The 14,381-nt window shown below is 34.8% G+C and overlaps 2 protein-coding genes across 3 annotated transcripts; one reads left to right on the top strand and one right to left on the bottom strand.

Annotated features, from left to right (window-relative positions):
* The first annotated feature begins 918 nt into the window (after positions 1–918).
* Positions 919–1,768, top strand: LOC142526039 (uncharacterized). Its single transcript, XM_075630314.1, has 2 exons — positions 919–1,045; positions 1,119–1,768. Exons 1-2 carry the CDS (start codon positions 919–921, stop codon positions 1,766–1,768), a joined length of 777 nt encoding a protein of 258 aa, XP_075486429.1.
* A 9,592-nt stretch (positions 1,769–11,360) lies between these two features.
* On the bottom strand, positions 11,361–13,933 carry LOC142527765 (ASI1-immunoprecipitated protein 3-like). 2 transcript variants are annotated; one of them, XM_075632689.1, is made up of 3 exons: positions 13,438–13,931; positions 12,704–12,766; positions 11,361–11,741 (listed from the first exon to the last, which is right to left on the bottom strand). In XM_075632689.1, the coding sequence occupies exons 1-3, from the start codon at positions 13,816–13,818 to the stop codon at positions 11,415–11,417; spliced, it is 771 nt and encodes a 256-aa protein (XP_075488804.1). In that variant the 5' UTR covers positions 13,819–13,931; the 3' UTR covers positions 11,361–11,414. The 2 variants fall into 2 exon arrangements, with proteins under 2 accessions (XP_075488804.1, XP_075488805.1); XM_075632690.1 differs by lacking the exon at positions 12,704–12,766 and having other exon boundaries at positions 13,438–13,933.
* Between the last annotated feature and the right edge of the window lie 448 nt (positions 13,934–14,381).

Below are 14,381 nucleotides of genomic sequence, written 5' to 3' on the forward strand. Positions count from 1 at the left end.
ATCTCTTTTTTGGGGTCCAAAAATTTTTAAATTTTTTTTTATATATAATACTAGATAGCCCAAAACATCTTTATTGTCCTAAGGCTATGTAATATTTTGGAGTATTAAAAATGATATTAATGGATCAAGCAATAAGGTGTAGGCAGAATGTCCAAAATTTAGTAGCCCCAAATTTGCCTAGGCCGCACTTATGAAATGGTTCAAGTAATAAGGTGCAGGCAGAATGTTGAAGAAGCTCAAAATATAAAATTTCCTGGTATTTCCAAAAGGATTCGAATGACACAAATTTAAAATTATAAAAAAAAAAGCGAAAAATTTCCTGGTTTGAATCCGATTTTGAGTTTCATACTACATATAAACAATAAATAAAACATAATTCATTTTAACTTCACAAGAAAAAACAATATTTATTATCAACTATTTATTTGGATAAAAACTAATACACTGCATCCTTGAGAAATTTTTGATATTCATTAAATCAATTTAAAACAGTCATTTTATATTATAATTATTGAAAAGAATAACCAAAACGACAAACTAAATATAATATAAAAACAGAAAACCACAACATAATCTTTGACCTAGCTTCAAGCTAGATCTAATCATGTTTGATGGCATGAAATTTAATATTAATTATAGCCCATAGTTCAATTGATCATTTAATATTATAGCTTATATCACGTAATAACTTTATTTTTCCTATTAAATATGTGACTTGTTTAGAACTGGGGGAATATTAAAAATGATATTTGTTGTCTTAAGGCTATGTCATTTTTTGGAGTAATACAACGGATCTATACATTGTTCTCCTCTTCCACCAAGCAGTGGAAGATTTTCAAAGATCACGTGAAGGGTTTGACAGTTAATCCATTGTCACAAACACGATGAGAAAGTCATGTTGAGAGTGTTAAACCTATAATGGAGCAAACTGCACAAATAAGAGATGCGTTGTATGACTTGGCAAATGATAGTGAAGATCCCAAAACGAAGAGTGACGCTGAGTCCTTAGCGTTATATGAACTTGAGAATTTTGAATTCTTGCTTGGTGTGGTAATTTGGTACAAGTTGTTGCATGCTATTAACACCTGTGAGCAAATTTCTTTAATCTGAAAATATAGATATTGATGTTGCTATCAAACTTTTACAAGGAATTGTTTTATTTCTTGAAGAATTTAGAGAAGATGGTTACGATAAGGCCATGGTTATAGCTAAAGAAATGGCATGTGAGATGGGCATTGAAGCTGTATTCCGAGAGAAACATGTTATTCGAAGAAAGAAACAATTTGGTGAAAGTAACAGTGAAGAAGTGATACAGTCAGCTGTAGAATCTTTTCGAATTAACTACTTTTTCTTTATAATCGATCAAGTTCGTTCTTCTATGAAAGCTCGATTTGAACAGTTTCAAAAATATGAAGAAATATTTGGTTTTTTGTTCAATCTAGAGAGGTTACAACGTGCAGACGATGAAACCTTTTTGAGGTCTTGCAAAAATCTTGAAAATTCTTTGACTCATAAGGGTTGTTCTGATATTAATGGGGATGATCTATTTTCGGAGTTGACATTCTTGAGGTGCTCATTACCAAGAGAAGCAAAATTGGTCATTGATGTAGTGAATTACTTGAAGAAAATGGATGGGTGTTTCCGAAATGCTCATATTGCTTATAAAATCTTGTTGACTGTCCCCGATCACAGTAGCAAGTGCAGAGCGAAGTTTCTCAAGTTAAAGCTCATCAAATCTTTTCTCCGATCATGTCACAAGAAAAATTGAATGAATTGGTTATGTTATCGATTGAGAAAGAAATTACTGAACAACTTGTTTATACAGACTTGATTAGTATTTTTAGCTCTAAAACTATTAGGCGGGTTGTTTTTTAGTGATCATTTTGGACATGTTTGATATTTTTATTCATTTAGTTTTTTATATTGTCTTTAACGTATTGATTTAATTTGAAAAATTGTTATGAAACTAAAAAAAATATGAACACACATTATGATTCAGATGCCTCTTTTTAAAAGTTAGACTCGGGCCCAAATATTGTTAGGATCGGCCCTGAAACTAATTATAAACAACCAAACTTAGATGTCCTGCGACTGAGAGAGAGTTTGTGCGTGGTCAACAATCACTCCAAAAGCCTCTTCCTCATCTATCAACTCACACCTATCTGGCACCGCATCAACCTCTTCAATCCCTCGTACGATGTACTCCAAAGGAGCCAGCTTATATAGAAGTTTAGCTACACCACACTACAAAAAAACGGTTGACATAGCGACGGTTTATCAAAAACCGTCGCTTTATTAGCGACGGTTTTTTATAAAACCTTCGCCTATTAAAGTAAGCGACGGTTTATCAACAACCGTCGCTAGAATAGCGACGGTTAATCAAAAACTGTCGCTAACATAGCGACGGTTTTTTTTAAAAATCGTCGCTAATTTGCGACTGTTCGAACAAACCCGTCGCCATTTTGTGCGACGGGTTTTTTGACCGTCGCCTTTGGCGACGTTATAATTATGTTCGTAGCCATATTAGGCGACAGGTTTTTTACCCGTCGCCATGTGCGACGGTATAAAATTAAACCGTCGCAATATTTGGCGACGGTATATGTAAAATGTCGCTATTAGCGACGGTTTTTAAAACTGTCGCCAATAGCAACGGTTGTATTCAAACCATCGCCTCATCTCTAATAGCGATAGTTTGTCTAAAACCATCGCTCATAGCGATGGTTTAACTCAAAACCGTTGCTAATGGCACAACAATTAGGGATCGTCCGCTGACATGCGATCCCTGCCTGCACCACGTAAGTTTATGAAAATTCGTTATTCACATTAACGTTACACTAAGAAAAATCGATATGATTCATTTTTTATCAACATCACAGGAGGAGATGGAGCGCTACATGGCTGAGTCGATGACAAAAATCAGAGTTGTCCCAGCCCACAGTCGGTGAACAGAATGTTCAAGACTGTGGTTGAGGGGAAGAAGAAAGGGATGATGTATGGGTGTGGGTCGATGGCCAGCACCTTATATCCAGATGAGATGGCTCCGGGTCGACGTGGTGGGTCATCGGGTGTCAGTCAGTCGTCGGAGAACGTCATGCTGAGAGATCGCATCCCAGTCACCGTATACACGTTTTTTCCTGATTTTTTTTACGACATTTGTACCAAACACTTGTATCATTATTTTTAGATTAGTAATATGATTACATTTCTCAAATGTTGTTGTTAGTTTTTTTTCAATTATACTTGACAAAATATATTTTTATATAATTACGTATTCAAGGAAATTTTTTTTTTTAAACCGTCGCTATATAACCGTTGCTAAATTAGCGATGGTAATGTTCAACAATATCGTCGCAATATTCGGCGACTAGTTTTCTAAACCGTCGCCAGTAGCGACGGTTTTCCTATACTGTCGCCAATAGCGATGGTTGTGAAAAAAACCGTCGTCGATCTAGATCGCCGACGGTTTATAAAAAATTGTCGCTATTGGCAACGGTTTAACTCCAAACCGTCGCTAATGGCCACGGTTTTTGCAAAAACCGTCGCTATGGTTCTATATATACTTAGGTTTGCGAACATTTTTTTCAGCGATTTGCGCCTTTTTTCTCTGGTAGTAGCGAAAATCTATAAATTCTTTCAAAGTTTCGGTTTTTTTATTTTGTACTAACATTTTTTTGTATTAATTTCGTAGATTTGCTCATCGGTGTGATCTTCCAACGTTACATAGATCTGCATATCTTCGCGCACGTCAGGTTTTTAAAGCATTTTCTTTACAGATAATTTAATATTTAATTTTAATTTTTGCGTAGTATTTTATTTATGAAATTTTGCGTAGTATTTTGATTAAAAACCGTCGCTTCATGAATCTACTGTTTTCAAAAAAATTGTCACTTATTGTAGCGACGGCTAGCGACGGTTTTCGACAAAACAGTCGCTTATTATAGCGACGGTTATAAAAAAACCGTCGCTATACGCGACCTCCCGTTACGGACCTATAAACCATCATTAAAACCGTCTCCTAACCCTTTTAGCGACGGTTAACCGTTGTTTTTTTGTAATGCCAGTCATGTGCTTTGAATATCCACTGTCCAGGTACCGAACTGACTTCTTGATTTGTTCAGTTCATGTGTCTTGCAATCACAAATGAAGAATAACTATTTTTATCCATATCTACTTGGGTCCAGACGTTATTAGTTATTTTGGAACCCAAACTTGGATCAATTTAATTGACGGGTCACTTGTTGTGTTCCAAAGAGTTTGTGCATATGCATGTGTGTGGTGTATTATGTGAACAGTAGATACAAAATATTGTTTAGCCATCCAACTTCATTGATTTTCCTGTTTCTTTTCTGAACAGGATTTTGCTGTTAAAGTATCTATTAGGCTTGCCTTTCATTGAAAAACCGGTTCGGTATGCTTCCAATTTGGCTTAGCATTAGAACTCTCAGGCACATAACCAACATCAAACTTTCTACCCTTACTATTATTTTCAACAAGCTTTTCAACTTGAGGTATGTGTTCTTTCTGTTCACATACCAAAGTGGATCTAAAAATATGAATAAAATTTCTTTTGCAAATTTCCAATTTTGGTTGAGTACTTGTATCAGCAATGCTTTCATTGTTGTTGAAACCGAGACTAATTTTGTCTCCAAATAATTTTCGCAATTCTTGCATTTCATTGAAAGAAACTGAAGACTTATTCCAGTGCAGTGACAAGATTATCTCTCACGGAATTAGTTGAGCTAAAATTAAATACATGTTCACTGGTAGATTTCAGCTCAACATCAATGGCCATCAAACACTTCACTTTCTCATCATCACTCGAACTGCATGAGCTTTCTGACTCAGATGATTCATTGTCAGAATTAACCCAATTTGACTTGCTTTCCTTGGCCATCAACACCTTATGTTTCTTTTTTAAGGACTTCTTCTCATCTTTGGACCTACTTCTGTCAAAGAACTTTTTGTACTTCTCAGCAGCTCTCTTGTCATCTTTCTTTGGTTTGGTATAGTCAACTATAAAGTGTCCAGTTTTACCACAGTGAAACAAGTGTTGCAATCATCAGTAGATTTTCTCTTCTGATAAGATCTTCGGTGAGAACATTGAAAAATGCCTTGATTCTTTCTTAGAAAATTTTCAAACTTCTTCACAAACAATGACATGACATCACTACTTTACTGCTCGGCTGACTTCTCACTCGAAATTGTTGGTTCCAATTTTACTTTCGTTAAGGTCTTGGTCAACTGAGAACTAGACTTATTATCCTCTCTTATTTACAACTCAAACTAGTACGCCTTTAAATCCTTAAAAAAGGTCGTGCAACTCAAATTTTTCAAATTTTTAGATTACCTCATTGATTGTTTCACATTCATTCCTTGGGCAAACCACGCATCACTTTCAGGATAACTTCTCAGTTACTGTCCACTTTCCTAAGTGCACTCAATTCAGTGATAATGTTGATAACTCATTCATCAAAAATTCATTCATTACTTCACCTTATTTAATTTTGATGCTGTCAAACTTCTGTGTAGTAACATAAAGATTTTTTTCTTTTTCTTGTTCATTTCCTTTGAACAATTGAATCAGTTTTTTATAAATTTCCTTTCAGAGTTTTATATAGTATATCTTTAGCCACGTTATCGAGGTTGGTTTTCTTCTTATCATTGTTTTTTCATTCATTTCTAGGCTTTTCAATTTTCTAAGGTGCCCCATCAGTTATAGCAACAACACTGTTTGCTTTCATACTTTTCATTGGTCCATCAGTAATGATGTACCGCATATCATCGTTTTGTGCAACTAAATGAGCATGCATCCTTATCTTTCAGTTGTCGAAATCTTCCTTTGAGAACATTGGAATTTTTTTAAAAGAAGCCATTCAAAGAAATTTTCAGAGACAACAATATGCCTCTCTCTTATACAACTTGGTAGGAATGATGTAAGTGTTTAGAAATGGGGCTGAATAAAAACTCATAACAAATTTCTTAACTTCAAAATAATTTAGTCTGGCTAGAAACTAAACTTGGTATTCTCTATGTCAATGTCATTTGACTCACAAAAATATGTGCGGAAAAGAAGCCAAAATGATAAATTCTAATATTTCAAAACTGGTTTGACTAGGTAAACTGAATGGTAAATAGACACAAGTTTGTTTCTGGATTTTCGGAGAACTCAAGCTCCTACATCACCTCTTCTTCCATTTGGGAAAGCTCACACTAGAAACCTTTAATCTTTACAAGGAATTTGCAAAAGACCCAGTTCAATTTGTACTTAACATTACCAAAACTAAAACTTTTGGTCTACTCCACTGAACGAAGAAATAATATATAAATTGTTCTCGAATACAATGAATTACAAAGAATTCTTAGTACTTAATGATCCTCAATGATCAGATACAATACTTTGTAAAGTGTGTCTGAGTGTATGATCAGTTTTTCTTGAACTTGTAAGCTTGAAACAAATAGTCGTTATAAGTGTATATCTGTTGTTCTTGTAACTTGGTGTTAGCTACTCAATTGATGTTCATCTTTATTTATAGACTTCAAACTGCAACAGTCACAACCCTAAAAAAGATCAGTTGCTACGTCTTTTGTTCAAGTCATCATTCTCTGGCATCCGTACAAGATGTAGTTCAGTTGAATTTGGTTGTATCAGAAATGTACAGAAAAACTTATCCAATAACCAGTTTAGCCATCTGGTGTAAACCGATATACTTGAGAATGAATGATGATCTCTAAACTGATAACTTGATAAATGTTTTGATGACAATTAATTTTTCTTTGAGTCAGTTTTGCTTCACCGGTACAATTTAGGTAAACCAGTTTAGCTTAGATCAGTTTTGCCCTAAGTCATTTGTTAACACCAAAACATAAATGTTCCAACAACCTCATTTTTTTCATCAACCCCTTGATCAAGAACGTCAAAACTTAAGTCTGATTGCATGCATCGGATCATGATAAGAGCATATAGTAGCATCACTTCATGATCTCTTAGGTATCATTGATAGTATCTGTAAGAACCAGTAGATTATGTTAGCATACAGTACGGTCCCTTAAACTTATATATCTTATCGAATCTGCAACCACTGGTTTATCGAGATTTGAAAATGAATTTGATAACAACATGATTTATATTTGAGTAATAATAATGACATTGTATATGCAACTACTAAAACACATTTCCCAAAAGCACATGTATTGCTTTAGCCAGAGACTCTTTACACTATTGACTCATCAAATCACATAAGATATCTTCACCAGCAGGTGAGCGGTGAATCTCATACTAAAATGCATTAGCTCTTCTGTATTTCGAAACTACACCTGTAATGGCATGTAATTAATTATCCATTAATTTGACATGATGAAAATAATTATCGAGTTTATTAATTTAAAACAATTATTTATGTAAGTGTGTTAAAAATATATATTTAAAAAATGGAGATTTAAACGATATAAAATACATATAGAGTTTAAATGACACACAAGTGTTAATTAATTACAAAACTTGGTTAAATGGACTTGAGTTACTATTTTTAGTAACTCAATATACATGTACACATACAAACACACATACTAAAGAAAGAAACCCATGCCCCCAAGCCCCAACCCTTCTCCATTTTTTTCCTTGCCTTTTGGCCACCTTCCTCCTCCACCAACTGTCGCCTCGCTGCTGAGATACGAGGATCCGACCATGCCAAAGGTAGCTCGGGACAAAACCAGCCCAGCAGCGACCTGAATCGAGGAAAATCTAAGATACGTCGATCGTTGTCGCGAGCCCACCTGCACACTGCTTCTTCCTTCGTTTATGGTGAGTTGGTGGTTCGATTTCTTGGTTGATTCTTGATCTTTTGATAAGGATTTGAAGCGTAATATGTTAGTTGGTTTTTCTCCTATTTCCGGCTGCTATTCCGGTCGTTTTAGGGCATTTAATAATTTTATGTCGAGGATTTTTAAAAGAAAGTTGATAGTTGTTTTGCAGTTGTTCAAGCAGGTTTAGGTATGTTACAATTCAGTAACTTATGATGGTAAATTATAAATTATGTTTTACTCGTATTAAAGTTTTTCATGTGATTTATGTTAATTAAATGTCATGTTGATTTATATGTTTAATTATTTGACATATTTTATGGCATCTAGTATAGGGCACAATATTATGGCATTCATATTGAGCCCTATCATTCTTGTTACATTTTCTGTTTGTTGTATTATTTTCTTGGCACATGAGGTGATTTATTTCGGAATCATTTAGCGACTTTCGAGTCAAGTTATCCCTGATACCGAAATATATTAGTCTATTTTTTGGTGCTATTTTCTGTGTGATATGCACTTGAAATATTGACATCGTACATTGTTCGTTATTGTGCCTTCCTGTTGTATCCCTATCATCTGTATAGAGGTCGAGTTATGGGTGTTTGATTGGACACAACATGACATACCTCGTATATTTGGCAGGGCAGTTTAGCTGTTTAACGATGTAGCTCCCTTGTGTGTTGTTGCTCGAGCATTACTCCTATGGTTATCTACCATTTATTAACTCAAATTATCATGTTGTCATGTTCATGCATTGTTTCATATCAGAATCCTAATATCAATTTTTTATACTGGAAAGAAGCTATTGTGGTTGTTGTTGGGCGTCATGGTAGGTCACTCGAGTAGTTTTGCAGCACCATGCGAAGATTCTGCCCGTGGAGCTCTTGAGTGAGATAGGCTTTCTTGGTTGGTAGGGTTGAAGTCTCTCTGTTAGTTCATTTTTATTATATTAGAGTTTGGTAAGTTTTATGTCGTAGTCTTTTTTTTTCGGGGAGATGTCTTGTATGTTTGTGTGGTTATTTGAAGCTGTAATGGTGAGTTTGTATTTAGTATATGTTGCTGTGAAACTTGTCGCATATTTGAACTGCTGCTTATGAATTGTTAATTTGTGTATAGTCGACACTTGTGTGTGATTTTTCACAAATACAACAGCGTCATCCTTGAGACCTTTTTTTACATGTATTTTAAATTTTTTTTGGTATGTCCTATTTACGGGGAGGTCATGCCGAAATTTTTCCAGGTCATGAGGTCGATTTTAACTATTTTAAATTATTTTCTGCTGTAACTTTAAATTAAATCAATATTGTTTGATAATTAATTATAATCATAATAAATGTGTCTTACAACACACAACCTGGCCACATGATGATCGTCAATAGAGTAGGTAAACGAGTTAAAGTGTATGCTACTACGCAGAGCCTCCATGTTGTCGTGGGTCAAAGGAGTAATTGTGTACAAACCATAATCGCAGACTAATCCACACCATAAAGATAACCACTTAGAAAGTCCGAGAGAGGGTTGTTTGGTATCACATCAAATGAATACTCAACAGTATGAATGGACATCTCATGCCCTTATCATTTAATTTACATCACAAATGCTATTCTTGAGCTTGACCGATCTTTATCTTATTTTAGGAGGCTGAATCGACTGGGAACTACTTTAGAATATACATTACACCTCCTAATTAATTTCATGATCTATATTGAGAGGCAGATTTCATGGTACTTATTTTATATTCAAGGCTTTTATCCATGCACTTTGCATGGGTATACATATAAAATAATAATTAGATAAAAACATAAAATATCATTAAAATAAAGATCGTTTTTATATGAGTCAATAAAATCCAAACCACAATTTTATTTCCTAGACACCTACTCCTACCCTTATGGCATCGTTTCACGAGTGTTTGATTTGTGTTTGCAGGAGTTCTGCGAGAAGGAAGCTCAGTCTGGACATGATTTACGGAAGAGATTCTTCTTGAGAAAGTTGACACCTCTTCTTCGACTTTTTCAGGTACTTGTAGTAGTGTTGCACGATATTTACTATAAATGATTCGTAAGAGTGTAGAGATATATTTTTATCATTTGTATTTATCAAAGACTCATAAAATGTGATTCTACAGAAGTCAAACATGATACCAGTATAAAAGCAATATATATTTTTTCAAATAGTAGCATACTAATTTTATTGCAATTAAGCAAAGAATATGTTCTAGCAAAGTCGGTTAAAATCTTCAAAATAAGTTCTAGCAGCATCAAGGTTTTCAATGATCCTATAAAAAAAAATACAATTCATTTATGATAGTTAATGACTATTCATGCTGCGAAAAAAATCATCTTAGCCGATTTGAGAAGATCTGAGTAAATGGCCGATCATCGTAATCAACTAACATTACGAAGCAAAGTCTGGAAGCATTGAGGTGCTTAACGCAAACACTCCAACGCTCAAGTTCAAACATGCTCGAAAAAATTCCAAAAGGAATAGAGGAGATAATCAAGATGATTGAGCCAAGTGTTCCAGATTCTCGGGCCTTGAACTTTATATTTGACTGGTGATGTGATCGTTGTTTTACGAGTTGAAAAGAAGAGGTCGATCATTAAGAATTGTACGTGGAAGAAGAAGACACCGATCGATGAGCATCGTATAACTTCCAAATTTTGCATATCCTGTGGGTATTTACAACCTTTACGTTGCATTCTTGAAGGCATACTCTAAAATTTCAGATTTCGACTTGGAAGAGTTGAGTTCTAAGTCGTCACAGCTTGATGAATCGAGAATTTTTCCATTTAGATCTGAATTTAAATCTACACCTGTCAGTATTAATTTTGTTTGATCATTTATTAATTTGTTATATTGATTGTTTGAAAAGAGTATTAGTTTTTTTTTTTGGGTTTTACGTTTTTATAATTAATTAATAGAATATCAGTATTAATTTGGCTTGATCATTTATTAATTTGTTAGACTGATTGTTTGAAAAGAGTATTAAATTTTTTTTGGGTTTTACGTTTTTATAATTAATTAACATAACATAAAACTTATCCTCTATGAGTAACATAGCCTCTTCCCCTCTGACACAAGTGTGTTTACATGTACATCTATATTTGTACATCAATTTATACAACACAAAAAATTTTTTACAATTTATCAAAATTTCACTATATATTGAATACAAAATCTCATGATATAACAATAAAATATCACAATATAATGATTGTAAATATCACTGTAATGATATATTGATTCTACCTTTTAACATATATATCCTTTGACGAGCCATCCCAATAGATGTGAGTTTGGCAATAAAATTTATTATTTTATAGTAAAAAGTGTTTAAAATAAAATACATACAATATATTATAATTTTGTCCACCAAAAAAAATATTAATTTTTTTCTGCCTCTTTCTAAAATCTTAATTAGACCCCTACTCGTATCAGAAATTGGTATTTAAGGCTTCAAAAGAAATGAAAATTTAGCGAAAGAAATGGAGGGAGGAAGAAGCGAAAAACAGGTGCGAGCATCATTTGGAATTGATATATCCTGGGGATTATGATAGAACTGACAATGGAATTACATGGGCATAACGAGTTACAAGAATAAGTTTGCTTCAATCTCCCACCAAAAACTTTGAATAAATTTCATGATCTTGATCTGTAAGTTTATAGACCATTTGTCTTTCCGTATCATACACCTTTTGGAAAACGAATCCCGGTAATTGTTTGCGAGGAGGAATCTGCTTATCTGAAGGTATGAAGTGCAACACACACTTGTGCATAACAGATTCTGCAGGTACTTCAGTTCTGTGGAAACTATACAACACCTCCCTCGTATTACGTGACGGCCAATATCCACCTCCGTCTTTCACCGCCTCCTCTGGACGATATAATCTCTGTGTTGCTACCATTATAGCTCCATCAAATGTCTGGTAAATGTCCTGCGCATAAAAATAACTGAAAATTGATGCAAAGACCTCAAAGAAACCACCAAAGACACCATCTGTTCTTTTCTATAATTGAGGAAGAAAAGGATTTGACTCAAAGCAAACCACTTGACAACCTGATATTGAAGACTGCTTCACATTTACAGCATAGTTGTTAAAAGCGTGCGCCTGGCTTAGCCGAGGCGACAGGCGCAGCCAGGAGTAACACTTGAAAAAAGTACGCGCCTCTGCCTGGGCGCGAGGAATCCTTGAGGCGCAAACGCGTGCGCTTTAAGAAGGTTAATATTTAACATAAATAATAATTAAATCACAACCCAACTAATTAGAAAGCTTGTAGCTATTTAATTATAAAAAAAACCTGCATACATGACTTTTCATCTCCAATTCTTTTTGGACAAAGCAGTGAGGCGTTTTAAGTTTTTTTCTGACAGTGCGGTGTGCTGTTTTATGAGTTTCTTCATTGCACTCAACGTTCAATCAAGGTAATATCTCTTATGTGTTGTTGAATCGTCCACTACTCCTTATACATTTAATTTATCCTAGATGTTGTCGATAAAGCGTGCACTTCGCCTAAGGTACTCTATTGTTTTAGTGCGCCTTGTGTCCTAAATAACTATGGTTTACGGACAAAGACAAAACCCCTCAAAGCTTTGCCAAGATCGCATCATCATCACAACAAAACCCATGAGAGATTTACAACGCTTATCACATTTCGCTCCATATGTTTCCCAATCATATCCCTTCTTATTCAATCAATCTTTTTTCCAAAGTTCAAGAGAGAAGAAAAAGAAATTTAGGTTGATTTGTACCAACAGAAAAATCCGAATGTCATCCATAACCAAGTTTCAGTCACAAAAAGAAGATTACCAAGGTGATAAAAAAATTCTCAAATGTTTTACAGGTATTTTCCACATGCTCGTGTTCTCTAAGAAAACTCACGTAAAAAGAGAACTTGCCTCAACTATGGCCACACAAGGCTTCTGATTCTTTCTCTCAGGAACTAAAAGAACAGGATCCTCCTACAAATAAATAAATAAAAAAGTGTGAACATAAGAAAAACCAAATTTTTTGAGACTTCAAACAACTACAACCACTAAGCCGAGTTCCATCCCGGAATTCAAAAGGGGTCCAATATCCAAGAGCGCAGGCACTTGGTCCATAAACTCAATTCTTCACTCATGTATACATACAAAAATATTGCCAATAGTCAACACAGGAGCACTTGAACTCAGAATAAGTATCCATCCAATTCTCTCACATGATTAAAAGAATATCAACAAAGCAGAGACAAAACAAAATCACTCTCAACTTTCAGCATCGATGCAATTTCGTAATGCTTGCATTAGTTGCATACCATATAATTATTGGATTAAATGCCATTTGAAGGCATTTGGCTTAGCCCTTCAAAGTCATTGGTCACACAAGCATTCTTTCCAGAGTTATACGAACATTCTGTTTTTTTAAGCAATTATACGAACATTCTCGTATCAAATTATGAGGCACAGTATTGTTCTTCGTGTCAATTTTGCACGCTGTTGTAATGCTTCCATAACTCAGAAGATTCAATCAAAGGTAACGTTACATATTACATTAATATGACAAAAATTAATTCTTGATAATAAAAACGAATTTTCAGCAAAAGCAGAACCGAAATCCCTAATCTCAATCGGATTAAAACACAATAACTCACGAGATGATACTGGAAGCCATCGTACTCAAAAGACTTGTAATGATTCCTCTTCTCCTTTCCCGTCCCCGAAACCCTAACCACCTCACCCATCGACCGAGCCAGGTCATCATGCTCGTCGGTTTCACTCTCGGGGTCCTCCGCCTCCCCCTCCCCCTCCGCCTCCGCCACAGGCTCGGACTCATCTTTGTCCTTCCTCTTTTTCTTCTTCTTCGTCTTCTTCTTTAACTCGATCAATCTTAAGTTCTCCCTAGCATTCGCCTCACAGTTGTCCTCGGCAACGGGTACTCTTTTACGCTTCTCTAGGTTTCCACCACGCCGTGAGCGCGACGTTTCGTCCTCTTCGTCATTGCTCTCTGATCCTGTAGAGCGGCGGCGACGCATTGTGTGCCGACGCACTCCGCGGATATGACGAGTATATTCTCGGCGAATGTTTGGGTTCTAAACAAGTCATTTTCACTTTTGTTCGTTTAATCCGTAAAAGGTCAACCCGATCTCGGTTGGATTCGTTAAAAATATAAATATATATATATATATATTTGTAAATTATTATTTTTATATTTTAGAGATTACACAATAAAAAATTTTAAAAATTAATAAATTTGCGGACATGCGCGATGCGTAAAAACGATTTAATACTATGAAAAAAATTACCATATAGTTACTCCAAAATTACAATTTATAAGATGAGCTCCAAGGGTTGAGGATTGATTAGTGATTTTGGGTAGGGAAACAGAGCCCACATTGGAGATATTATGTTAGTAGGTGTATTGTTGTTGCGTATTTTCACTACCGCAAGTGTACGGTGTCAAGTTTTAGTACTGGTTTGAGTACAGATATTGATCCCACGAGGAGTACTTATTTAAGACTGTATATTAAGTACCATAATTGACATAGTTCAACTTTATTTAGAAAAATCAAAGAGATAGTTGATAATCAATTCAAAG

Source organism: Primulina tabacum, chromosome 15 (assembly GCF_025594145.1).
Source record: "Primulina tabacum isolate GXHZ01 chromosome 15, ASM2559414v2, whole genome shotgun sequence".
In the NCBI taxonomy this organism is placed as follows: domain Eukaryota; kingdom Viridiplantae; phylum Streptophyta; class Magnoliopsida; order Lamiales; family Gesneriaceae; genus Primulina; species Primulina tabacum.

Bases quoted from the DNA above. Each gene is read 5' to 3' on its own strand.
- LOC142526039 (XM_075630314.1), top strand. From the start codon at position 919: ATGGAGCAAACTGCACAAATAAGAGATGCGTTGTATGACTTGGCAAAT. The intron at 1,046-1,118 runs GTGTGGTAATTT...CTGAAAATATAG, and splicing joins GAATTTTGAATTCTTGCTTG to ATATTGATGTTGCTATCAAA.
- LOC142527765 (XM_075632689.1), bottom strand. From the start codon at position 13,818: ATGCGTCGCCGCCGCTCTACAGGATCAGAGAGCAATGACGAAGAGGAC. The intron at 12,767-13,437 runs GTGAGTTATTGT...ATTTATTTGTAG, and splicing joins ATGGCTTCCAGTATCATCTC to GAGGATCCTGTTCTTTTAGT. The intron at 11,742-12,703 runs GCAAGTTCTCTT...TTTTATGCGCAG, and splicing joins CTTGTGTGGCCATAGTTGAG to GACATTTACCAGACATTTGA.